The 25,541-nt window shown below is 35.2% G+C and overlaps 2 protein-coding genes and 1 long non-coding RNA gene across 17 annotated transcripts in view; 2 read left to right on the forward strand and 1 right to left on the reverse strand.

Annotated features, from left to right (window-relative positions):
* The window catches only part of LOC100679635, a 123,876-nt gene extending 116,639 nt beyond the window's left edge, over window positions 1-7,237 (forward strand). The window contains exons 4-9 of one of the 2 annotated variants that reach the window (XR_001729250.3): window positions 1,017-1,238; window positions 4,301-4,461; window positions 4,532-4,743; window positions 4,813-5,100; window positions 5,214-5,270; window positions 5,545-7,237. Coding sequence is in view for 1 of the 2 variants with exons in the window: in XM_008219780.4 (XP_008218002.1) it covers window positions 1,017-1,238; window positions 4,301-4,461; window positions 4,532-4,743; window positions 4,813-5,100; window positions 5,545-5,738 (1,077 nt within the window). In the remaining variant the exon portion in view is untranslated. The remainder of the gene's footprint in view (window positions 1-1,016; window positions 1,239-4,300; window positions 4,462-4,531; window positions 4,744-4,812; window positions 5,101-5,213; window positions 5,271-5,544) is intronic. The other variant, XM_008219780.4, reaches the window with a different exon arrangement.
* LOC100679031 (spindle and kinetochore-associated protein 1) lies at window positions 6,012-25,252 on the reverse strand. 14 transcript variants are annotated; one of them, XM_008219562.4, is made up of 8 exons: window positions 23,553-24,001; window positions 22,532-23,474; window positions 22,274-22,438; window positions 22,107-22,192; window positions 20,567-20,718; window positions 20,334-20,493; window positions 7,117-7,370; window positions 6,018-6,407 (listed from the first exon to the last, which is right to left on the reverse strand). In XM_008219562.4, exons 2-7 carry the CDS (start codon window positions 22,666-22,668, stop codon window positions 7,303-7,305), a joined length of 768 nt encoding a protein of 255 aa, XP_008217784.1. In that variant the 5' UTR covers window positions 22,669-23,474; window positions 23,553-24,001; the 3' UTR covers window positions 6,018-6,407; window positions 7,117-7,302. The 14 variants fall into 14 exon arrangements, with proteins under 14 accessions (XP_008217778.1, XP_008217784.1, XP_032455513.1 ...); XM_032599622.1 differs by having other exon boundaries at window positions 20,883-22,192; XM_032599627.1 differs by lacking the exons at window positions 6,018-6,407; window positions 7,117-7,370; window positions 20,334-20,493; window positions 20,567-20,718 and adding exons at window positions 20,887-22,003; window positions 24,138-24,259; window positions 24,330-24,458; window positions 24,614-25,252 and having other exon boundaries at window positions 23,553-24,030.
* LOC116417225 lies at window positions 19,517-21,226 on the forward strand. Its single transcript, XR_004227524.2, has 2 exons — window positions 19,517-20,495; window positions 20,620-21,226. It is a non-coding gene; the product is annotated as an uncharacterized LOC116417225 (long non-coding RNA).
* Window positions 25,253-25,541: the final 289 nt, after the last annotated feature.

Consider the following 25,541-nt stretch of genomic DNA (forward strand, 5'->3'; position numbering starts at 1 on the left):
TTGAATTTTGGATAGAACCAAAAGACATACTCCCCAAAAGCCAGTCTGGATTCCGAAAAGGACAAAGCAGCATCGATAACCTTACTAACCTCACTCTTAATATCGAAGATGCTTTTAGCTCCAAAAATGATTTACTTGCGGCCTTTCTAGATGTGAGCGGAGCGTTCGACAATGTTATTATTGAAATCCTTTTAGAAAAACTCGGCCATATCGGTTGTCCTACCAATATCGTCCAATTTATCAAATTCATGACCTTTGAACGCCAAATTTTTACTCAAAACTCCATGAACTATTCTAGAACTATACACAAAGGAGTGCCTCAAGGCGGCGTCTTAAGCCCTCTTCTTTTTAATCTTTATGTCAGCATCAATGAAATCTAATTTCTGATTTATATCAAGATCTTGGAGTTTAATTCGTGTTTCATAATACAGACGTCATAATAATATGAGCCAATCGCAAGAGTCGTATTTTGGCTTCATCACATCCGGTACCGTCGTGACTATTTTTATATAGGGTGTATGCAAATTGTTATATCGCGCATTTTCTTTTGTTTCCAAAAGAACCGAGAATGTTGCGGATCCCCCTTATATTCGCCACATATGCGCGTGCGTTGGCGCTTGCTGCTGACTTTAGACGTCATGTCGTGGATGCGCTTTACATCAGTAGTTTCGTCTGTATGTGGATGACTGTGTGTTTGCGCGCCTAAGAGAATTATTGTTCGCGGAAAAGGAAAACCGGTGAATTTCGCGGAACAGTCCTGTTAACTCGCAGTAGAACGCACCGCGCAGAATCCAATAAATATGCGAATTGCAGCTGACTCTCCCATCGTAGGTGCTGTATTAATATAGTATAAGTGCGATGCATTATCAATATAGATTATGCATAGGGGGAACGTCAACTAATATATTCAGAGCTTTCTTAGACTGGAGAAAATATTTCACGACAGTATTTTTTTAATTTTGAACGCTCTCTATTGATAATTGCTAGCGAACTGACCGAGATTTTATCTGCTGCAGGATGAGTACAGACAGCGCAGGCGCTTGTCGACACCGAGCGGAAGCCCAAGTCCGCCCCGGCCCTCGAGACTGTCACGCTCGACCGGAACTCTCACGCGACCGGAACAGCAGTTTCGCGAGCACAAGAGCAGCAGCCGAGAAAGCAACCACCACCAGGGTCAAGAGGCCGAGCGGAAAGGATGGTTCAAGTCCCTCTCTCGCAAGACCAAGTCCAGCGCCAAAGTAAGCGAAAGCCATGCTCCTTGTCTATAGTTTTAGTTCTCTCTCTCTCTCTCTCTCTCTCTCTCTCTCTCTCTCTCTCTCTCTCTCTCTCCCTCCCTCTCGCATTGCTCAGGCTGATTTACTGTTATCGCGATTCAAAGTTGTAGCCACACACACGCGGGCCGCACGCTGGATCGACATCTCGGGAATTTAGAAATCTCCGGCATCTTTGATCTCGACACAGTTTTCGGAATACCTCCTTTTCTCAGCTGTCTACGTCTATTAGCCGATGCAGTATTTTTCGAGCCGACTCTGCACGGCCAAGTCACGAAAACAGCATTATGAGGATATCTGCGTATATTTTAAACGGTTATCCGGTTAGGATCGCAGCGTGATACGTTTCTTTTTCAACCGGCGAAATCGCACTATTCTCCTTTAATCTCTGGTTTCCCATGCGAGCAAACACGCGCAATAAACATAATTCCGTCAGATTTAGAGACCGGGGCGTAATTTTTTACTAGGCCGATGAAATTTTAAATTTACGCGAGAGTAAAGTCCAACACGTGAATCGTGCAAATATTTTACGATCTTGAAAAGTTTCTGCTCTGAATTCTGCTCTACAGCGCAACGAGATGCAAGAGGCGGAATTCGCGAATCTTTCTGCTGCCAATAATGTAGGCCAATTTTCGTTCTACCATTCAACTGCGATTGCGGTTTTCAGTAAAAGGATCCAGCAGATTTTGTCAGTTCACTATACTGCGCAGTCGAAGACACGCACGATCGTCGTCGTCGAAAAACCGCGACTACAAAGCGTATATCGAGCGGCGATGATGTCATGCTCCCGCTCTATACACACGACTTTGTCAGCTCGTCTGGATTCCGCTCTCGATCTTGCGCGCTATACTAGGCTGCTCGCGACTCTCGCCGATTTTGGCGATTCTCGTGTAGGAGCTGCGCGAGAGATTGCGAGTTAACGGTCGCGCACAACTTTACGACGAGGACGACCGACGAGGTGTGTACAGTGTAGGATGAAACTTTTTTCTTCTCTCCACCATCACACTCTTCAAATTCGTACACCTATAGTGATGTACACGCACGTAGTAAGTGCGCAGCTTAATGACGCGCGCGCGCGAGTGCGAAATTTCGCGCTGAACGATGATGACGATGATTCGTAAAAATCGCCGCCGTTGAAGAAAGCCTGCGCTATGTGCCTTCTCACGTGTCGAGCACTTGTGTGATATATCCGTTCTTTTTCTTTGTGCTGCCGCGCGCGGCTGCGGAAAAAAAGAAGGAACCGTTCCGACGGCCGATCGAGTACGCCTCTTTTTTCTCCGTTTCCTCAGAAAATAATCGACCTCTTGTTTGCTCGCTGCCTCGCTTGCCCGCGATCCTTCGAGCATTTCAGGCGCGCATCTGTTACAAACGGAGAGGAGACAGAGTCGAAAGCGAAAAAGTAGACGACGGGACTCGATCTCGCGGACCCGAGAGGCAGAGGCCTGTGCTCTAACCACTGAGCTAACGTCTACGATGCATTCGGACGCTATGCATCGTAGTACGGCTCGGCGGACTCTTATCGCTGACTCGTCTTCGCTGCTCGCGTTGCAGACGTGTGCGTCTGTGACACATCCTTGAGAACAATTAGCACCTATGCTGCGCAGAGCGGCGATTTGTGCCATTATGCGTTTATTGCGCGCGGACGACACGCGGCGCTCGGCCCAACTTCATTGGCTTTCCGAGAATTCGCGTCACGATTCCTCGCACTTTCGAATCTCGATCCCGCACCGCCCGTCTCATTTTCGACCGAGAGTCTTATTCCGACGAAATATCGCGGAGTCGACAGGACTTTCACGGTGTGTACAAACAGATCGTACATCATACACACGTACGTAGCCAAGCTGCGCACACCGCAGCACGCTCCTTTCACTTCGCTTTAGTCGAGCGGTCGATACGGGCGTACTTATATACAAGCTGTCCAGCGGATCAGATAAAAATCGAGCTTTCTCCGAAAGCACGCGTGGGCGATTCGACATATTCGCGAGATGAGCGAACGGGACTCCCGAGATTGAAATACGGGGACTGGAATAGGCAAATCGATACGAAGGCTACAACGACGAGGAAAGTCGGCTTCGCGCGGAGCTTCCTGTACAATACGCGAGTAGGAGAGGCGCACAATTAGCATTTCGGAGTAATAAGCTGACAAGGCAGGAGCGTCGATCCAGGCGAGGTCCTTGAGAAGCAGCCGATCGATAAAAGCAGCTTCGGGCCATTAAAGCGCGAGAAAGCGCATGATCTGAAAGAGGATGAAAGAGCTGCTGCTGATGCGGCTGAGTGACGCCGTAAAGCTCGCGCATATAACGGCGTGTTAGCACTTGGCCGCTGCTACAGCGATATCCGATGTCGATTCATCAGTCAACGAATCTGCCGAGAGAGAGAGAGAGAGAGAGAAGGAGCGCACGCTGGCCGCGAGAGCCATTAGGCCGCAGCAACCTCCAATTACCAGTTTGATTAAATGCTTAACTAACTCCGCGCTCTGTGGTTTAATTTAATCGCGAGATTAAGTGCCGGGCAGCACTGCAGCAGCTCCTCTAAGCATCCCGCATACACTGCGCCGGGAATAATTCCCTCCCCGTTAGAGAGAGAGAGAGAGAGAGAGAGAGAGAGAGAGAGCGCGCCGCTGATTCGCCGAGCTCAGCTGAGATACGCGCGTTCGCCATCAGCGAGAGAGAGAGAGAGAGAAACTCTGCGAGCATACAACGTGCCCATAGATAAATGCGGCGGCGCGCGATTGCGTGCCGCGGTGTGTGCATGAGCGTTAATATCAAGCTCCGAGGGCTCGACGTAATCTATCTGACGAGCCCTCGCACCGCCACGGACTCGTGACGCACGCTGATAGCAGCTCCGCCTTTTCTTCTTCCTTGTCTCGCCTATATGCATCTGTAAGCTGAATAATCGCGCAGCTCCCAGTTTGGTCATTCGGTTCCGACACGCTCTTACTATACTTACAGTTCCCGCATAAGTCGTCATTATAATTACAATTGTGCGCGAAAGTAGTCGCTAACGCCGAGCGCTTCGTCTGCTTGCAGCCCGTGGATAAGAAGCCGAGGATACCCGAGAGCGAGATTTTAACGACCGGCACGGAAGACGAGGAAGCTTCTTCGGCGCCCGAGCGAGCGTCAGTGCAGAAGAATCTTCGTTTCTTCGGAGACACCGATCAGGAGTCGATCTCGTCAAACCGTGACCGCAGGTATGATTGCACAGCGAATTTTTCAAATTCCCTCCTGCTAGTAGACTTAGCCCCCCATTCTCTCTTGCAGGAACAAGCGAGGAGACGACCACGCCAAGGTGAGGCGTGAGATAGCGAGCTCGGGCCGTCACCCCATGGGAATCGTGCTGCCGCCGAGGAAGCCCTCGAGGCTCGCCGAGAGCGCCCTGTCCTCCGGCGAAAGTACAACGGGCGACAGCAGCCAGCAGAGCCAGAATTCCCAGAGGTCCCAGAGATCCGTCGTCTACTTGCACGCAGCGACAGGTAGCTATTGTCCGTCTCATTCTGCTCTGCCTTTACGCGTTACACTGACGGCCTCTGCTCTCCCAAAAGTTGGCGAGATCCCGGGACCGAACGAGCGACGGCGCGCGGCCTCGCGCGAGGAGCTCAGCCGGCCGCTGGCGGCGCACACGCGCACGGTCTCGCGCAGCGTGAGCGTCTTGGCGCCCTGGAGGCCGCGGAACTACCGCGAGCCCTACGAGATCAACTACGACCAGCAGCAGCACGTCAACGGCGGCAAGCCCGCAACGACCATGAGGCGCAGGCAACGCAGCCGCGAGACCCTCAGCCGTCGAGCTAAGGAGATGCCCAGGCGCGGCAAGGATGCCAACTCCAAGACAGGTGGATATCGCTTTCACTGCTCATATTGTATTCGTCGCCGCAGATTCTCCTCTGTTCTCTTGACTCTCTGTCTCGAGTTATTATACATTACAAACTTTCCTAAACTTTTTCAGTTTGATGCGATCTAGTCCGACGGTCTTACCACGTTTGACCCTTACTACTTATAACACGTATGTCGTATGCCGATCTCTAAGATTATACCGTGATTAACCAAAAGACATGCGATTCGTGCTTTAACTTCGAGCAGCTGCTCTAGGGCAAGGTGGAAGATACAACATTCGTTTTCATCGCTCACATCATCGTTCTCGTTTCAAAAAATATCTTGCATCAAAAATCTTCACAAATTCGATTTAACATCTCGAGTAACTTCATACTGCAGCACAAGTGCATCGCGCATTATCGCAGTCCCACCTATGGCTAATGATTGTATATCGCACGTTTCAGGCACAATTAATCGCAGCACTCTAAAGTCAAAAGACAAGCAGAAGGTGGATAGGACCGTCTCCACGGAGTCGTTGGCCAGCAAGTCCCGGAACGTGAGTTCCCGGCCAGAACTGAGCAGATCCACATCCGTCCCACGTGACCCAAACAAGAGCGCGGGATGGTTTAAGCTGAAGAGCAAGAAGTCCCGGGCCTAAGCGAGAGGCCATTGACCAATGCTAGTCTTGAGTTTTCATAAGAAGTTATCTTTTAACATTAAGCAGTTAATTAATGATTAACGTGTATCGACGCGCCGTCATCGATGTTTTTTCTCTCCCTTTTCTCTAACCGCGAGAAGTAATAATTCCACGTCGCTAACGCCGCAACGTTACAAACACTTCTTTTAATCTTTTTGTTCGTTTTATCATTTACTAATCGGTCGATGCGCATAAGTGAAACATTCCAGCGACACTGTAACGAACGTCACACGCTTCAAATGACAAATTAAAGCTATATTTTATGTTTGCCTTAATCAACAATAACATTCAAAAACATACGCATTTCGAATCAAATTTAACGGCTATAGGGACAATAAAAAGAGCGAGTCGCAGCTCTCTTTCGCCGCGTCAACCTAATATATACATATAACATGGATAAATCACGAGAACAAGCCATTTTTGAATTTAAAATCATCGGCTAGAAGAAGAAATTTTCACCAAACCATCCATCACGTAACCTTCTCTCTACCAAATTTACTCGGTTAAATTTCTGGCGATAGATGAGAATGCGTTCATTACGTCGGTATGGCTCTGTACGGCGAACGAGCACATGACAAGTACAGCTCGTTCTCGTCCGGCGAGGATCTAGGTGGTACTTAATCGTTGAATCTGGAACAAAAAGAAAGAAAAGAATTTCCTTTAGCGTCTGACTTTTGTTACTTTACCGTGAATTAGCGTGCCATTTCTGTATTCTGATATCGTTTTTGTTTAACGCTGTTGCTGTTTTCAAAAGAGATCAAAATTATACGAAAACCCTCAATATTCTGTACTTGTTATAGAAAGCAAGGCAATAAATAATAATATGCAGCCCAAGCGAACGAATTTTCTACTGTTAATATCAATCGACTTGATTACAACCTAAAGTACTTATATATTTGTAGTCCTTCGCTCGAATCTATCGTTGTAAATAGTTGTACTAATTGTGTCCTATATTGAGCTCTTCTTTATACAATCTCTCGCTTGATTTTAAAATTATTATGTCATCCGTGCAGTGTTTAATACAGTTATAACCGTGTTGTCATTTCCCAGATCATTATATACTGTTTTCCTTACATTTGGAATTAAATTTGAATGTATCCTACACGAGCTCTTGAACCTCATATTAAACCATATGTTTTGTCGGGGAAAAAAATACTACGATTCGCAACACGATTACGTGCTTACATCGCTGCAAAACTAATTCCTACTTGGTGCTACTATGCGAGTATGCGTGTGTATATATACAAATCATGCGATTAGTGTAAATACCATAAATTTTATGTCGCTATAATTAAAACCTATTCATAAAATTAAATCATCATTAACCTATAGCTCTTACCTTGCTAAACATAGGTTCAAATTGTCCGATTGGCGGGATGGTGCATAGCTCCAGAACAAGTTATATTTTGTAACACGATTAAACAATTTGAGTTAAATAAATATAATTCAATACTAATTAATATTATGTCTTTGTTTTTCTCTTTCACTGTCTCCCGTTTTTACCGCATCGTCATATAGAAAACCTTCAATCCATCTTATCAAGGCAGCAAATCATTGTTCCCAATAAAACCAAAACCACTCCTATGTATGTATCTGAAAAAATATATTGCTCAAATATGATAACTAACCACTTGGGTTATTATAATTAGAGATATGTAAAAATTTTGTTCTGTACATTTGGCGTAAAAAATAATGAAGACATCAAGGTGTTATGACTTGTAATTTTGGACTTGTAAATTTATCTGCATTTATTGTAAATATTTTGTTAAAAATAAAAAAAAGTCACTATTGAATACACATACGGACATGAGCATGAAGCAAATGAAGACTTGTGTGTATATGTATACGGGGTGTTTCAGTACTAGAGCCTTTTTTTCGTAGAGTGATAGAGCGTGAAATTCTAAGCTAGTAGGCTATTTCATTATATTTTTTTATTATAAATATTTCTTGCTATAATTATGGGGCAGTCATGTGGGATTTCGTTAAATTTTAGAATCTCGGACTGTGTCCCATATTTTAGTCACGCCAACTTCAAATGTATACTTATCTCACCAGGTGGGTTAGTTAGAGTTAGGTTAAAGACGTAGCAGTATAGTACTTGCTGAATTATCATGTTACTTTTCGTAGTAACTATATATTGACTTTTTCGTGCATAAATTTTAATTGTAAGTGTGCGGGTATCGAATAAACTAATACGCATAGCCTACTTATGCGCGAAAGATCGTAGCGATCGCGCAAGCGGCAAGTTTGACCGGCGCCTAGGCCAACTTAAAACCGTGTTCATTTCGTAAAAATCAAGTTGTCATGGTAAATATTTTATTTATTAATTTATGAATTCTTTACGTGACAGATCACGTAAGAAGTTTATTCAGTACTCGCGAGTATTTCTCGACAATCGAAAAATGCTCCGAGGGTTTTTCGAAGAAGCGCTTGCTAAGAAACGGTTGGGCTCCAAAATATCACTTTTGATAAAGCAGCAAAAGAAGTCGAAAGCAAGCCAAACAGACGTCGAGAGCAAGTCCGCTGAGTAGGAATTCTTCACCCCCCCCCCCCCTATCCCAGCCTATAAAAGTATATTTTTTGTAATAATAAAAATACTGACCGATGTATTTTAATTAGCTCTATCCAAAAACATCGCCAGATTAAACTGCTCCACCTTATATTTCTAATGAAAAATCAATAAAGATTTGGGAAAAAAAATAAATTATCTTAATTTTGATACAACCATATCTTTTTAAATAAACAATATTTGCCACTGTATTAACTATAAGAAGGAGATTTTTAGTCAAATAATCTGTGATAATCTAAGAAATAGCGATGGTAGTTTTATAATACTTCTTATAGTTAATACAGTGGCACCTAAGGCAGAATCTAAAATAAAATACGTTTTCATTAAACACCATTGGCAATAAATAATAATAAAAAAATTTATTTCGTTAGAAACTTAGTTTGTAACACATGTATTCTTTACCTTAATTTAAACTTTATCCCGGCAATACGGCAATGAATGAGATCCGCGCCTGCGCGCTACGAGCTTCAGTCAGCTCATTTCTGACAAAATGAATTTTACTTATTTTGCAGTTAACTATAGCGGAGCCGATAAAAATTACTATGGAGCAGTATTATATGGATGTAGAGCAGTTTGGAGCAGTTTGAAATATTGTTTATTTAAAAAGATATGGCTGTATCAAAATTAAGATAATTTATTTTTTTTCCCAAATCTTTATTGATTTTTCATTAGAAATATAAGGTGGAGCAGTTTAATCTGGCGATGTTTTTGGATAGAGCTAATTAAAATACATCGGTCAGTATTTTTATTATTACAAAAAATATACTTTTATAGGCTGGGGTAGGGGGGGTGAATTCTTCTTCTTCTTCTTTCTTTATTTTGTGACCTTGTCTTATTGGTTACAACCAACTGTGACTTAGGTCATCACCAGGTTATTTCAATATGCATATGTAGAGGGCGTATACGCGCCATAAATTCAAATTCTTGAAGATTAAACTTCTATCTTCACTTGTAGCAAGGAAGGGTAGAAAGGAAAGGAAATTGGAAAAAAGGAGAAAATAGGATAAGACTATATCGTCGCTTCCTACGAAGAGTAGCACTGTTCAAATTTCCCGTCATAAGTAGCACAACTCATTACACGCACGCTAGACTATCACAACTCAAAATTTCCCGCGAAGACTAGCACAACTCAAACTTTCTCACAACTTAAACAACGAATTTCTATAAAAATTTTCCGATTTTTGCGAAAATGTCTCTAATGAACATTTTTAAATATTCTCAATTTACAACTTTTTACCGAATTTAAAATTGTTTTCACAAAAACAATAATTTTTACAAACATTTTTAAAAATTATTCACTTTTTTTAGAAACCTTCCAAAATTTCCGAAACCTTTTTAAACTTTGAGGTTTGTCCGTCTTTGTCCAAGGTTTTCATGAACTTAACCAACAAAATAACCCAATAAAAACGTAAAATACTCACATTTTAAGTAATATAAAGTCGCGAGTTGTGCTACTCTTGACCGCATTTCTGAACTGTGCTAGTCTTCGTACAGAACGACGATATGATACTATTAGAAATGAATAATTTTTGGGATATTCATTACTTTGAGTAATCTAAAAAAGACACAATATTAAATAATTAATCGAATAAATACACTATTGCTAAATAAAAAGATCACAAGTTTTGAGAAAATTACATAAAATCATTTTTAGGATATTTTAAAAATATTTCCAAATTAAAAGGTTTTGAATATCTAGCTTTTGACAACTCTCTTTCTAAAACAACTCTTTGCTTATCAAATTTAAGGCAATGCCAAAAAATATGTTCAGCATCTTGAATCACGCAATCAAAAAAAGAACATGACTCTGAATTAATTATATATTTTTTAAAAAGACTAGAATTTAAATTATAATGGTTTGCCCTTAATCTATTAATAGATACTATACTAAATTTAGATGAATATGAATTGCTAAACCAAGATTTTTTGCTAAATTCAAACAAATATTTAAAATAATATAAACCTGTTTGATTATAAGGATGAGTTAAACATTACAAAAATTTTGATTTGAGTAAATCATTAATGCTATGATTAAGATCAGATGCAGGTATAGGAGACTTTTCTAAAATGCCATTTGATATTGCTTCCTTAGCTAATAAATCTACTTTTTCATTACCTACAATACCAACAGTTGGTATCCAAATAATGTTTACAATTCAATTTTTATTAAATGCTTCGAATAATAATTTTTTAATTTCAAGAATGATAAATTTAATATTTTTTGAATAGGGATTACTGATTAAAGATTCAATCACACTTTTTGAATCTGAATAAATACAACAAGGACTAAGATTATTATCCAAGATAAATCTTATGGAATTTAAGATATCATAGGCTTCCGCTGTAAAAATAGAAGAATGACTAGAGAGTTTATATTTAAGAATCAAATCCTGTTTCCAGTCTGAGGAAAAAAGAGCAAATCCTACGTAGTTTCCTTTTTCAAGTTTTGACTCGTCAGTGTAAAAATTATAATAGTTCAACAAATTATCTTTGAACATTTTTTCAAATTTAGAATTGGGAGCTTTAGAGACTTTAATTTTAATTCTAGAAGATAGATTAATCATAGGTTTGTAAAGGATGATATTAAAATCAAAATTATAAGAGACTGGAGCTTCAGATTTATAAATGAATTTTTTTAAGAATAACGACGAATAAGTATTTATTAATTTGAATTTAGATTTAATTTTAAATTTGTTTTCGTATCTAGTTAAAGCTAGTAAAGAATTTAATTTATCAATTAAGGGGTGATTGTCACAAGCCAAAACTTTAATTAGAAATCTAGAAGCCAAATATTCAGATCTGAGATTTAAGGGAGGTTCACAAGCTTCAGCGTGTAGAGTTCTAATAGGGGTTGATTTGCGAAATCCTAAAGCCATTCTAATGGAAAAATATTGAATTCTGTTTAAAGCTAATTCTAGTTTTTTATTTTTAAAATTATACAAAAACGAACCATAATCATACATACCTCTGATTAATGCTTTGTAGATATTCATGAGAATTTGAGGAAGACCACCCCACCATGTAGATCTAAGAAACTTTAGAATATTCGAAACTACGGCATTTGCATATAATATATTCAATATGATATTTCCAGGATAGTTGATCATCAAAAATTATACCTAAGTATGGAGCTTTATTAGTAGGATATACAGGTTCGTCGTATATATTGATCGAGTACTTATTTTTATTTTTTTTTCACGAGTATATTTTTTAATTATAGTTTTTTCAGGTACTAGAATAAGATTTCTTTCTTTAAAATATTTAGATAGAGAATCAATACTTTTTTGAATAGATAAGATGGCATTATCAATATTATCATCCATACAATAAACAACTGTATCGTCAGCAAATTGAAGAATATTACAATTATTTTTTTCCATATGTTGAAAAGCATTACTGGTGTAAATGTTATAATTAATTAGGCTTAAAATGCATCCTTGAAGTAAACCATAATCAATAATAAAAGGACCATCAATGTTATTGTTTGTTTTAAAGAATAATTGTCTATTACTTAATAAATTATAAATAAACATATGAATGTTGTAAGGTACATTTATATCTAGTAAGTCTTGTAATAAAATATTTGGATTGACACAATGAAAAGCACCTTTAATATCTAAAAAGACAACAACGATAAATTTATTATTGGCTAATGAAGCATATATATCGGAGGTAAGTATGGATAAACAATCAATGCAAGATTTGCTACGTCGAAATCCAAATTGGGTATTTGATAGTATATTGTTATGTTCTAAATAATAGTTAAGTCTAAAATGAATCATTTTTTCAAGACATTTAAGAAAACATGAAGCTAAAGCTTATAGGTCTAACTTTGCCAGGAACACTTTTTGGAATTAATATTACAAGAAATTTCTTCCACTCTTATGGAAAATATCCTTTGATAAATATTTCGTTTAATAGAGAAAGAATATGATCTGAAAAGGAAGAAGGTAATTTGGATATTAAAAGGTTGTTGCGTCGCAACGCAATTTACTGTAAATCTATACATATAATTACATACAAATAACTACAAAACACACACTACACAACACACACATTTCTCTATGAATCAACAGCCCACGCGTCCTACGTGACCAAGACAATGCACTCAGACGTGCACAGTTTTTATATAATCATATTTTTCACTAATCCGACAGAATCGACAGTCCCTACGCGGCTCTCGAGCATCTACAGATTTATGACACGGACAATTTTTTTGCATCGGTCAACGGGTCCGCGCTCGGCTCGCAGCCCTTCACACGTGTGCTCAAGATGCGCACTTTTTTCTCGACAAAACGCAAACGCGACAAACTTTCTTCTACCCAATCAGCATCCTCATTTCCAAATTTTCTCAGCCAATCAGCTCCTTCAAATTTCCACTAGGCGTACCCTAAACTACCCCTTCCCGACACTTCAAAATTCAGCGATCGACGGACTACCGATCGCCAGCAGACGAGACCAGATCTGACTAGACAGTTGCGGAGTACAGAGGCATTAGCTGGCTCCGTGATTGATACATCCACACAATCAATACTTATACACTTCAACACTTATTCTGTACTACATCATTTACACCTAAGTTATATTTTTCTTGTGAATAAATTTTATATTATTTTATACCTAAACAGTCGTTTAAGATTAGTTTTGCAAACGACATAAGAGGAGATAAACACCTTGTCCCCTCGCAACAAAGATTGCAAATCTGATCAAGGCCAGGAGCACTTTTTAATTTGAGGTTATTAATAGTTTTGTTGAATCCATCAGTAGAGAAATCGTTACTTAAAAAACTATTATTATTTGGATACCAGAAGATATCTGAATCATCCTATGCTGAATTATGACAATTAAAGTCACCTAAAACTAAAGATTTTATTTTTGTAAGTTGATAAAATGAATCTAATTTATTAAAGAAAATGTCTAAATTATTGGTATTAAAATTATTATTAGGGGGTCTATACACAGAAGAAATCAGTAATTTATTATTAGTATTTGGAAAAACTATAACGTTTAAAGATTCAAAAACATTAGTAATGTTCAAAAAATCGTCAATTTTTTTATAAATAATAGTATTTTCAATGCATATACATATACCACCACCTTTGTCTATGATTCTATCATTTCTGACAACAGCAAAATTTTTTAGAAAAAAATTATCATTAGGTTTGTTGAGGCATTGAGGATCTGTTAGAAAATGAGAACCATTACAATTGGCACATGAATGAGGACTATCAGCTTTAGGACAATGTATAGTTATGCTATGATTAGTTTCTCCACAATGTTTACATTTACTTTTAGAATTGCAGTTATCTTTTACATGACCAAATCTGAAGCAATTATAACATTGTCTGGGATGGGTTTTGTACATATATGTAGCATATCTAACTAGGTTAAAGTGTACATATTTTGGCTAATACTTTGAATCAAAATTATAATTAAAATAGATTTGGAAGGAGCATATGTCGATTTACCTTCAACTTCTATTTTTCTGTTTAATCTCCTTGCACTGATGATAGATAAATCCTTATCAATAGTACAATTGTTTACTAAATCAATCATATTTACATTAAGAGGAACATTTTTTATAACCCCAAATCTAATGTATAAGTGATAAGGTATTACACACTTATAATTATTTGCTTTGAGAACTGGATCATCAAGTAATTGATTAATAATTTTTTTATCATCGCCCTTAATTGCAACTTTTCTTCTTCAGAAACCATATATTTCATTATTACCTTCCTTGAATTTAGGAGAAATCAGTTTAGCGATCACAGTAGGATCCAAATGATTTTTGTTTTATGCTTTAGTTAACTCTATATTAATGATATATGGAACTTCATGATGCGATGAAAAATGTTTGAATCTATTATCAATTGTAAGGTAAACTTCTGTGGAATTAGAAATTGTAAGAGAAGAATCGTTAGAGGTTACAGATTCAGTAACTGAAATTTTGTCAATCTCATGTTCAATTTGTGTATTTTGAGTAGAAGAAGAGGCCTCATCAACAATCATATTGATTAAGCTATCCAAATAAGCAGAATAATTTGATCTGTTATGTAAAAGAGAGTCGTCAGTAAGCAAGGATTTATTCATTTTACCCTTAGTATCTACAACAGATATTTTTTTGTTTTGTAGAGAAGATTTATCTTGTATCAATAAATCTTTTTCTAAAGGGAATTTATTGAGATTTTCATTATCTAATTTTCTTTTAAAATTGATTTTATCCAGCAATAGATGACTTTTAGCAGCAACATCTTTTTTAACATTTGAACTCAAATTGGTACTAGGCATGTCTGTCATAAAGACAGACCTGCCTAGAAACTTCTAAAAAAAAACAGAAATGCTATGAAATAATAAAGAAAATACAGAAAAAGAAAAGATTAGAGAAAGAGTTGTGAATATTATTTAGTTGTGTGTGAATATTATTTAGTTTTTTTTTTAAATCCCAGTTAGAAGTTCAATTAAAAGAATAAAGAGTTTGAAGATATACTGTGTCTCTGTGCCCAAAGTCGCCCTCGGTGAGGTTTGAGGTGAATTTAAAGAAAAGTTCAGTATCCGAGTCAGTAAGTTTAAGTCCATCATTATACAATGCTCTTTGAATTGTAGAAAAGCTACTAGACATGTTACCTAGAAATATGTAACCTAGATGATTCTGATTTAGCTGTTTTCGTTCATATTTTTACATCCAGGCTCATGCGAATTTCTTAATTGAGCAGGTCAAATTTTACTTATTTACCAGTTACGCAGAAACTACTATCTCTAGCACATTTTATTTCTGGTTTCTAGCATATTTTTACATGGAAAAAGTGATAAATGTTTTGGCTTTTTTGTCAAGGTTTTAGGTAATTAGAATTTTGACTATTAACAGTTGTGAGAGATTTTGTGACCGATACCTGTTTCTCCATTTTTGTATTTTTTCTCATTCACATCAGTGTCGGAGTCGAAATCAGAAGTTTTTCAGTTAAGGTCGATTCAACTTTAAATATCTTTTCACAATCACAAAAGAAATCTATATGCAAAATATGAGCTTTCTAGACCCGTTAGTTTTCGAATGAGAAAAAATGGAGAAACAGGTATCGGTCTTAAAATCTCTCACAACTGTTAAAAGTCAAAATTCTAATTAATGCCTTGACAAAAAAGCTAAAATACTTATCACTTTCTTCATGTAAATATACACTGGAAACCAGAAATACAATGTGCTAGAGATAATAGTTTTTGTGTAACTGTCTACAAGCAAAATTTTATACGCTAAATTAAAAAATCCATATGGGCCTCGATGTGAAAATATGAATGAAAACAGTTAAATCATAATCATGTAGGTTACATGTTTTCTAGCTAGCATAGTAAGTATCTGTGTAAAATTTCAGTTGTATAGCTTTTTTATAATGCAAATAAAATTCACTATTCAAACCAATGATGACGACATTGAGCATTATTAATATATTTATTAAAAATTAGTTTTGAGGGATTTAGTAACATGTTACATGCTTATAAAATATTAACAGACGTTAGTGTGCCGCCCAACACTTATGGTAGATTTTCTACCAGTGTTATTAGACAGAGATAGAATCAAGAGCGCGCGAAGCGCGCCTTCATTCCTAGTAAAAATAAAAAAAAATACTTTTCTATGGTGCACCTATATAATGGGTAACTAACACTAGACAAGTGGCTAGTCATGGATGAATGAAACCGTTTACTATTTTACTGATTCCATCCCTAAATCATTATTTTCTTACATAAAAATTGATTTATTTTGTAGATAAGAGTATATGTACAAAGTTATTAATACATTCTATGGAATGTATTAATAACTTTGTTCTTGTTTCAACTATGAAGAATTAATAAATAAATAGAAGTTTCATAATAGGTTCCAAATTTTTATCAAGATCCTATTTATGAAACACTAGAAGCTCGTGTTTCATAATAAGGGACCTGATTTTAGTGCGTCTCCTATTATAAAACGCGTCAATAACACAGCTGAGTACATTTGTTAAGCCTTTCATTTATTTAAAACATTATTTTTTACCTATATAGTGTAAAATATACTTAACTAATATCGTATTTTTGTTTCAAATACGAATAATTAACAATCAAATGTGTGTTTCATAATAGGAGACAAGCTTTTATCAGAATCCTTTTATGAAACATGATAGAAGGTTACGTCCATGGTAGAAGAAGAGTGACAAGGTATGCCCATTAGCCAGTCGCATTTTCGACCCCCCCTACCCCAGCCTACGAATTTTGTGTATATACATATATATATATATATATATATATATATATATATATATAAATAAAAATACGTAGTTTATAAATAAAAAATAGGTAAAGATCGCGCATCTTATAACCTCCATATCTCTTCAGATATCTACAATTCGTTACTTCTTATAGTCTAAAAAAACAGCACCATGCGTGAATCTAATCGCACCATAGCTAAAAATCCATAAAATGCAATATTAATTGCGAAAAGTTAATAAAACCCAATTTATCTATCGCCGAACTGCACAGCGTCTTGGCGCATGCGCGGCGCAGATATTCTAGTCTAGGGTTTTTATTTTAGGAGCTAAAGCGAATCCCGCAGTCCCGCAGATGATTAAAAATTGTATAAGAAGTTAACTTATACATTTTTCTTTTTAAATAAATAATAATAGTGAATATAAATAAATAAAAATTAAAGTTAACAATGGATGCACATACAATAGTAATTATATTAACAACGTTATTTTTAAAACTTTTTATAGTTAATACTATTAATTAACTAATTTTATTCGTTTATAATTGTATACTTTGCCGTATTATAAACGTGTCATAATTAAATATTATATTTTCATTTTTACGTGAATCAGAGAGCAACAGTCGTACGCATGGTCTTGCAGTCATTATAGCAGGCTAAAACACATCAAGATAAAACTATTGTTATGCATCAATGAGCCATACAACACCTGAGGCAACCGGAAGCATATACTTGGAACTGTGCTCTGATCATTCCCTTATAGTTCTGCACTTTTGAAAACTGGACATGTATTATATGTATCATGAGACAACCACTGGTTAACAAGGAGGCGATTGCCAAGGTGTGGCTGGGGCTTATCCCCCCTAAGGATATTAGGAACAGTCTCAAGGATTGCTGAATTTTTCATTTGCTGAACATCAAGCTTAAACTCTGCTTTCAAAAGATATAATAAAGCATACAAAAAGTATGGCCCAAATTGTAAGTAAAGTTTATGATTTTGATAAACTTGAAATAGTGGATTCAAAAAAGTGCTCACCATGCAAAAAAGTAGCTAAAAACTGATGTTCTAGATGCTAGGATATTAGGAACAGTCTCAAGGATTCATTATACGTGGTGGGTAGTAAATTTTAACATAAATATCTCTTGTATTACAGTACGGTAAAGCTGGGAACTGCAGATTTGAAAAACAGCTTAGCAGTGAGCTTAAGCTCCTCGTCAACAAGCTTATAAATGCTACTATAGTAGCTTATTTTAAAATTAATTTTAGGAGAATGTGTAGTGTCAATGTTTTGAGGGGAAGTGATTACAATGTCTTTAAAAGAGAAACCAATAGACTATGTATTATAATGAATTTAATTTGATGTTAAAATATTTATTAAAAGTTCGATCTTGTAGCCATGAAAAATAATGTATTTAGAATAAAAATTCATAAATAAATATTAAAAGCTCTTTGCAGTCGTCATTATTACATTTTTACTTATTCGTTATAATCTGGTATATATAAATATCTCCATTGTTCCTATGTATCTCAATGATCTTTAACAGCTACGTAAATTATTGTAACCTCTATTATAGTCTTGTTTTTTGAAATTTCTTGCAGTGTCATATTTAAATCCAGATCATAGAACCTTTGGAGAAAATAATATCTTGTATGATAAGTTCCTTGATTCCAACAGTACTCGGACACTTTGAGCGTGTTATTAGCACCTGGATCTTCTTCATTTAGGCCTTGTTCTACATAACAATTAATAACTTGACTAACTAATCTTGTGTTTATTGTTTCTCCATTTCTTTCTCTCTCGATCAGTTTCAAGACAGCATTGGTAACAATGCTTCCAAAATAAAAACCCTAGAATATATACGCCGCGCATGCGCCAAAACGCCGTGCAGTTCGGCGATAGATAAATTGGATTTTATTAACTTTTTGCAATTAATATTGCATTTTATGGATTTTTAGCTATGGTGCAATTAGATTCACGCATGGTGCAGTTTTTTTAGACTATAAGAAGTAACGAATTGTAGGTATCTGAAGAGATATCGAGGTTATAAGATGCGCGATCTTTACCTATTTTTTATTTATAAACTACGGGGGTGCTATTTATATAATTAATATTTTTGAGAAGTGCTATTACAAATACATCTATACGTATTTTTATTTATATATATATATATATATATATATATATATATATCCAAAATTCGTAGGCTGGGGTAGGGGGTTGCATTTTCGTCCAGTTCGCGCATGTCCCGCGATGACGTCATAGAATTCCAAATGGCGGCGGCGACTGTTAGAGAGCATACCGAACTTCTACTGTTAGTGTTTTTTATTAACATAAACAAATTGTAAATCAATACAATGCCAGTGTGTTCAGTGAAATTATGTAAAAATAGGACTAAAAAATCAAATAGTAATAAAAACGTCAGATATTTTACGTTTCCAAAAAATGAAAACATTAATCAGCAATGGATCGAAGCATGTGGTTATGATATTGATAATTTTAGTATAAAATATGGTAAATATACGTCACTTTTTTATAATAAACAACGAAAATAAATTGTGGCTAGTTATTATATAAATATACCTTATACATTATTAAAATCATCTCCTAACTTTCTATTATAAATTCATTTATTCTTTAAAAACATTTTAAACCATTTTATGTGTCCATAAACTTAATTTTTAGCATTCTGACTGATTTACATAATTTCATATTGATTCTATTATTTTATTTGTTTTTTTCTTAATTTTTTTTATTGAAAAGGTGCTTTTTTGACGTTTTTATTTCAAATTTCGCGCATAAAATGACGTCATTGCGGGCAACCTTCTGATTGGTTGTTAAAAGTAAATATGCGCATGGGCATACCTTGTCACTCTTCTGTTGCGTCTGAACCATAGACATAAGAGAGATAGACTGCGTGTGTAGGTTTGCAAAAGTGGCACCCTACTATTAGAGAAAGACAACATACCTTCTTTCCATATACCAAGCATTGATAGAAGGTATGGTGTCTTTGTCTTACACATTGACATAAGAGAGTCTGTCTTTCTCTAACAGGGTGCCACTTATGCTAACCTACACACGCAGTCTATCTCTCTTATGTCTATGGTCTGAACACAAGTAAAGAGGTTATGTTAACAGCACAGCACAAGAGGTTATGGAGTCGGAATTTCGAAACCTTTTATTTATTGAAAATATGATTTTTCACTAACATAGTGGGAAATATTAGTGATGCTTTTTATGTAGATGTAATTTTTTTGCGCAATATTTATAAATTCGTCTAAAATATACATATTTTAGTGTTTCATAATAGGGGGATGCTGTTTCATAAATGGGTGCCAGTGAGAAAATCATTTGCATAATAGGGCCTAGAAATGCTCCCATTATTTTGTTTATAAATTATTAAATATGATATTAATTAAAAATGTGAATCAGAATACAGATTCTACATGAAATAGTGCACCCAATAAGCCACAATAGTATATGGTTTGATACTATTTATTTATTTATAATATGAGGAGAAAAAAAAGTACCCAAAAATCGTTCCATAATAGGCGACTTTACCTTACCTAGTCCAATATACCCCCAAAAGGACACAAAAGCTGTCATTTTTTATTTTATCTTCGTACACTTTACAGAATAAAAAAAATTAAGTTCAAAATAAAAGTCACAAAGATGGTGAATTATTGATTTAAAATGGAAAGTGTTACTACAATGTCAAAGAAGACATTATTGATTATTGATTATGTGGTACTTACTTCGGTTAACTTTTTCTTCTCCTAAAAATGAACCCGTTAAGGCAGTAATGACAAAAGTTAGAGAGTTAACAACAACAACTGTCAATGACAAATCTGTTTGTTGAAGTAATAAAACATACAGCAATGAACCAGTTTGATTAACCAGAAAAGGAAGCATGTACTGTAATAAAAATATTATTTATTGTAAATAAAATATGCAAAAATTATCTGTGATCACAATGCTATTTGCATACCTTTAAATTTGTAACTAAATAATATATATCTCGAAAAATTTGATTTAATTTAGAAGATGACTTCACTCTATTTATTCCCTCAGCCCCTTTCTTCATAAAAGGATTTGTTACACCCCATAAAAAAGCAACAGTTACAAGGCCGAATGCAGTCTCTAAAAAATAACATTATGATCTATGTAAGTTTATTACTTTATAAAGTATATAATATGCATGTATAGCTCAATGCATATACCTATATATAAAATATAATAACCTATACAAATATTGAATGTTATGGAATTTTTACAACAACAAACAAATCTTTACAATTACTTACATTCTTTATTAAATTTGTTTTAATTTAAATGAGTATCACACTGATTAATATTTACATAAGAAACAATAACAAAAAAGATTTTGAACGCCGAAACTAACCTCCAGTTAGAGGCATGTTTTATTTTTTTCTGTAAGTGCCACTCTCCAGATTCCCTAGAAACGTTTTTCTCTAAAGGTGTTTTTCTATTTGTTCTATTTATCCAAAAATTCCTGTCTCTACGAATGTTTCTCTATTTATTCTATTTATTCAATAATTCCTATTATGATATATATACCCTTGCCTATCAGTATTTGGATACATACATACATAGAGATTTCATTATACTAACCATACCTTATTGCTCATCCATGAAACCAAAAATTGAAGTACGAATGGCGGCAAAATCAACGAAATATCAAGTAGAAGCGAGTTATTCATTAAATAATAAAAAACTTTTTGTATAAAATATACTAATTTTGATGTTAAATATTGACTCTACAACTTTGAATGTATGATTTTAATTTAAACCAACCAACAATTATTATTTTTCAATTTTTCTTTTTTTTAGATTATGATCTTGAGTCTCAGATTCAAATGTGCTCTGTACTAAGTGCTTGAGCTCTTTCGGCCATAAATCTAAATTTGATGCATCATGAGTCAGTTCTTCTGATGTAAATTTAAATATCCTAGAAATCGTAGTCCTATGTACACAAAATAAAACACTGAGTGCTGAAAAAGACAGGCCAGTTTTCTTTTTAACTAGGTTTATAAGCAGTCTGTTTTCTTTAGAAATTTTGCAATTTTCTGGATTTTTCGTTACTTTTTTTAACAGAAAATAAAAATTACAAAAATTTACTCCTGCAAGATCTAACATTTGTTCATCTTTATTTATTGATGAAAATCCAGTAAAATATGTAATTTTTTGTGGCGTTCCGCATATTTTATTTTTAAACCTTTTCTGATTTGGTATAACTATGATACGACTGGTTTCTGTAATGTCTGTTTGAATTTCAATATCATTGGAAAAATTATTGCTCATGTATCTATTGCAAATAAATGTTTTTTCTGGTTTTAGAGCATCCATAAAGATGTGTACTTGGCACTCTTTATCAGCAAATTTTGGACTATTATCTACAAGTGTACTAAAGTCATCATGTTTAGTATCATTAAAAACTTTAAGTTTAATTTTAATGTATTCAAATGTAATATCATCATCTGTATTGATTTGACTATGTTCATTACTACCTTGTGGTTCTATTTTGACTATAGTCGACGAGATAGGTGACAATGGCAAAATGTTTTGATTATTTCGTTTAATGAAGCGCTCATTTCTGTAAAAAGGCAAAACTTTTTATAAGTATGACAAAAGAGCATTTGGATATTGAACCCTTAATTTTTACATAAATATTTACCTATCGATTTTGTTTTTTTCATTTACTGGTCTTTTTGTGTATTCAGAAGGGAAGATAGTTGGAACAAAACTGGGACTTAAAGGATGCTGTGATTTTTTATTGCCAATAAAATGTGCACTACAAATAACGTCATGTTTTTTAGGTACCCAAGGCGAGCCGTCCGGACTTAAAATCAATACATAAAGTATTTGTAATTTGCCACTTGTGTTTATTGTTTATTTATCTCATAGCATGAGAAAGTGAGGTTACTTTACTCACTTGATTCTTTTAATAGCTGCAATCCACTTTTCTTTTTGTGGCAACCAATGCTTTGCGGTTGGAAATATATAAAATTTGTATGAACTGTTTCTAGCATTATTTTTACAATTTACCACACAGCAAGTAGAATTACCCATTTTTTGTATAATTATATATATGCATAGCACAAGTTTAATTCAATGTTCATACTACATAGGTATGTAGTATAATTAAAGTAATCGACTGTAATACTTACTTTCGCCGCCTCAGGCGCTGCGATAGTTTTATTCGTTTCGGACAACCGATCGCACGTTACTGACTACAAGTAAATAGCTAAACAGTATCCGACAGTTATATTATTGGATTGGATATATGTATTAGACACAAACAAAATAAAATAAATCAATATTGCTGTAATATTTTTTATATTGGGTATCGTTAAAACAAATAAAAAAATACTCACTTTTATTTACAAAATTCACTTTCAAAACTACTAATAATACTTATTTCAAATAATTTTTTGTTAATAGAGTATATTTTATATAAATATGTATTTTTCATTATTTACAAATCATTTACAGCAAATTGTTATGTGCTGCAATCATTAATTTTGTATTGAACTGTATTAAATATATATCTTCAAATTTAGCAAATCTAACTATACATAAGTCTTGTGTTAAAATACATTTTTAAACTTAACATTTTATATGTATTCTTCAAACATAATTTTTTGTTATTTCAATTAGCTTACCTATTTGAACATTTTTCAATTCTTTGAAGCAAGTGTAGTATTATTCTTGCAATTAACTGGGTAAAATTAAAGCATAGTGTACAGTTTTTGCCGTTCTGATTTCTCTTAATTTTTTACAATGACGCAGTGCGATTAATAAATTCAATTTCGTTTTGTCTAGTTTGGCTTTTATATATTTTTCATAATCCTCTCCTGTAAAAAAATAAGTATTTTCTGAAACATACAAAAATAAATTATTCAATCATAATTTTTTGAGTAAACAGAACAAATAAAATTGTAAGGGCAATTTACCTTCTTCTTTTCCAAGACCTGTTTGCTCCTTTTTGTAATGCAAATACAGATCCAATTCACCTTTTTTTCTTGCTCCATTTTTACCCAAGGCAATTATTGAATATTTTGCTTTAATAATTTGGTTTATACTAACTACTAAACTATTTAAAGTTTCAAGTGTGTATCTTCCAATCATATACTTAGGTATTTTGTGAAACTCCTCTTGTGTCACTAGTTCTACGCGTGGTATTTCAGGATCATTAAATAAAACTTTTTTGCAGCTCTTCATATCATTAATTAATGCTGCACCATTTGCAGTAGTATCTCCATTACAGATGGTAATATTGTTAAATGTATTATTTGCATACTCCACGGTTGTCAAAGGTTCTTCAATATTTTTTGGTTGTTCAGAATTTACATATTCTTGTATTTTTGCAGGAATATTATTTTCCATATGCTGAATTTGATGATCAAGCGATTTCAAGACCGCTGATAATTCCTATAAAATTGAAAAAATTTAATGTAAACAAATTGTTTTAATATACAGACAAAGAAAGCTTTTAATGAAAATCAAACAATGAAGATTTAATAATGAGAATAACTAACTTTACAATGTGCATTGTCAGCTTTCATTTTTTTAACATCCTCTTTTAATTCTTGTATGCCTCTTGCTATTGAACAGACTTCTCCATAAGCATTGAAAAGTTCTTCCTGAATAACACTTTTACCTTAAAAAAAAGTATCTGTAAGTCACCTTATTTTTCAGTTTTTCACATGCAGTTATGTAAATAAAAATACTTTGTATTAGTTCTGTAGCTGTCTCCAGATCCTGAAGCTTCTGTGTCTGTACAAACAGAAGATTTTCTAAGGATTGATAAGTTGCCATTGTTTATACAAATAATTTCTTTCTTCAATAATTCTAAAAACCTTAAAAATAAATGTGTTTGTTTAATTGACATTCATAAATCATGTGCCGATTATAATAGTTTTACTAAAGTATACAAAAAGAAATCAAATACACACTTATATCTAACAAAATATATAGCATATTATTTTACATAATTTATAATTGCAATACTTACAAGTAAACAAACACGATTTCAAATCATTTTAAGGTTATGTTTGAGTTGTCCCTAGCATCACCTGAACGTAGTTTTAATTTACGCCATAAATATACCAATTTCGGCTGATCATGTTGATTTACACATCATGGTTCTCAAAGTATAATAAGTAGTACTCATTTACGCACATACACCTAATGTAAACCGTAACTTTTTTGTACAAACATTATATCGATAATGAAAAATCGTAAACAAAGCGAGTAACTTTTTTAAAGAACTGTTTAAATTTAAAACTTTGCACTTTATGATATGGTTGGTCAGGATACTCAGGAAGATTGGCGTCTCGGGTCTCCCGCGCATAAACGATGACGACGCCATATATATATGATATTGCGTACGGGCGTGCCATCGCGCATGAAACGTCTGCGGTTTCCTCCCGCGTTCCGCGTCCGGGAATATAAGGTCGGTTCGTTTCGTCTTTAGAACTTATAGTTCGATTTCAAGCGCGCGATTATGATTTGTTAAATGAGGACGATTTTACAATTATTAACAACACTTTCTCTCTGCCTCACTTTTTCTTCGGGCTTGAGACCGACAATAGGCCGCATTAGAAGTGTGTACGGGAAATAGTACTGGACCAGGTAGATCATTCCGGGTGGAGGCTTAGATGTAGACTGAGATCCAAGCAGCTTCATCCTCGGCTGCACGCCAAGAAGTTTTTGGGAGGGAGAGGGAGAGAGAGAGAGAGAGAGAGAGAGAGAGAGAGAGAGAGAAAGCGGGGGGGGGTAAGGACCCAGATGTGCTGTAGGAAGAGGGCTCGGGTCCTGAGGTCCTAAGGATTAGTGCGCTTGGGAAATTCCCTGCGCACGTTTTATGACGGGTGGCAAAAAAGGATCGTAAAGGGGGTAAAAGTGCGTCTCTCGGATTCGTGCGGAAAAACATCGAAGAA

Source organism: Nasonia vitripennis, chromosome 4 (genome assembly GCF_009193385.2).
Source record: "Nasonia vitripennis strain AsymCx chromosome 4, Nvit_psr_1.1, whole genome shotgun sequence".
Lineage (NCBI taxonomy): Eukaryota > Metazoa > Arthropoda > Insecta > Hymenoptera > Pteromalidae > Nasonia > Nasonia vitripennis.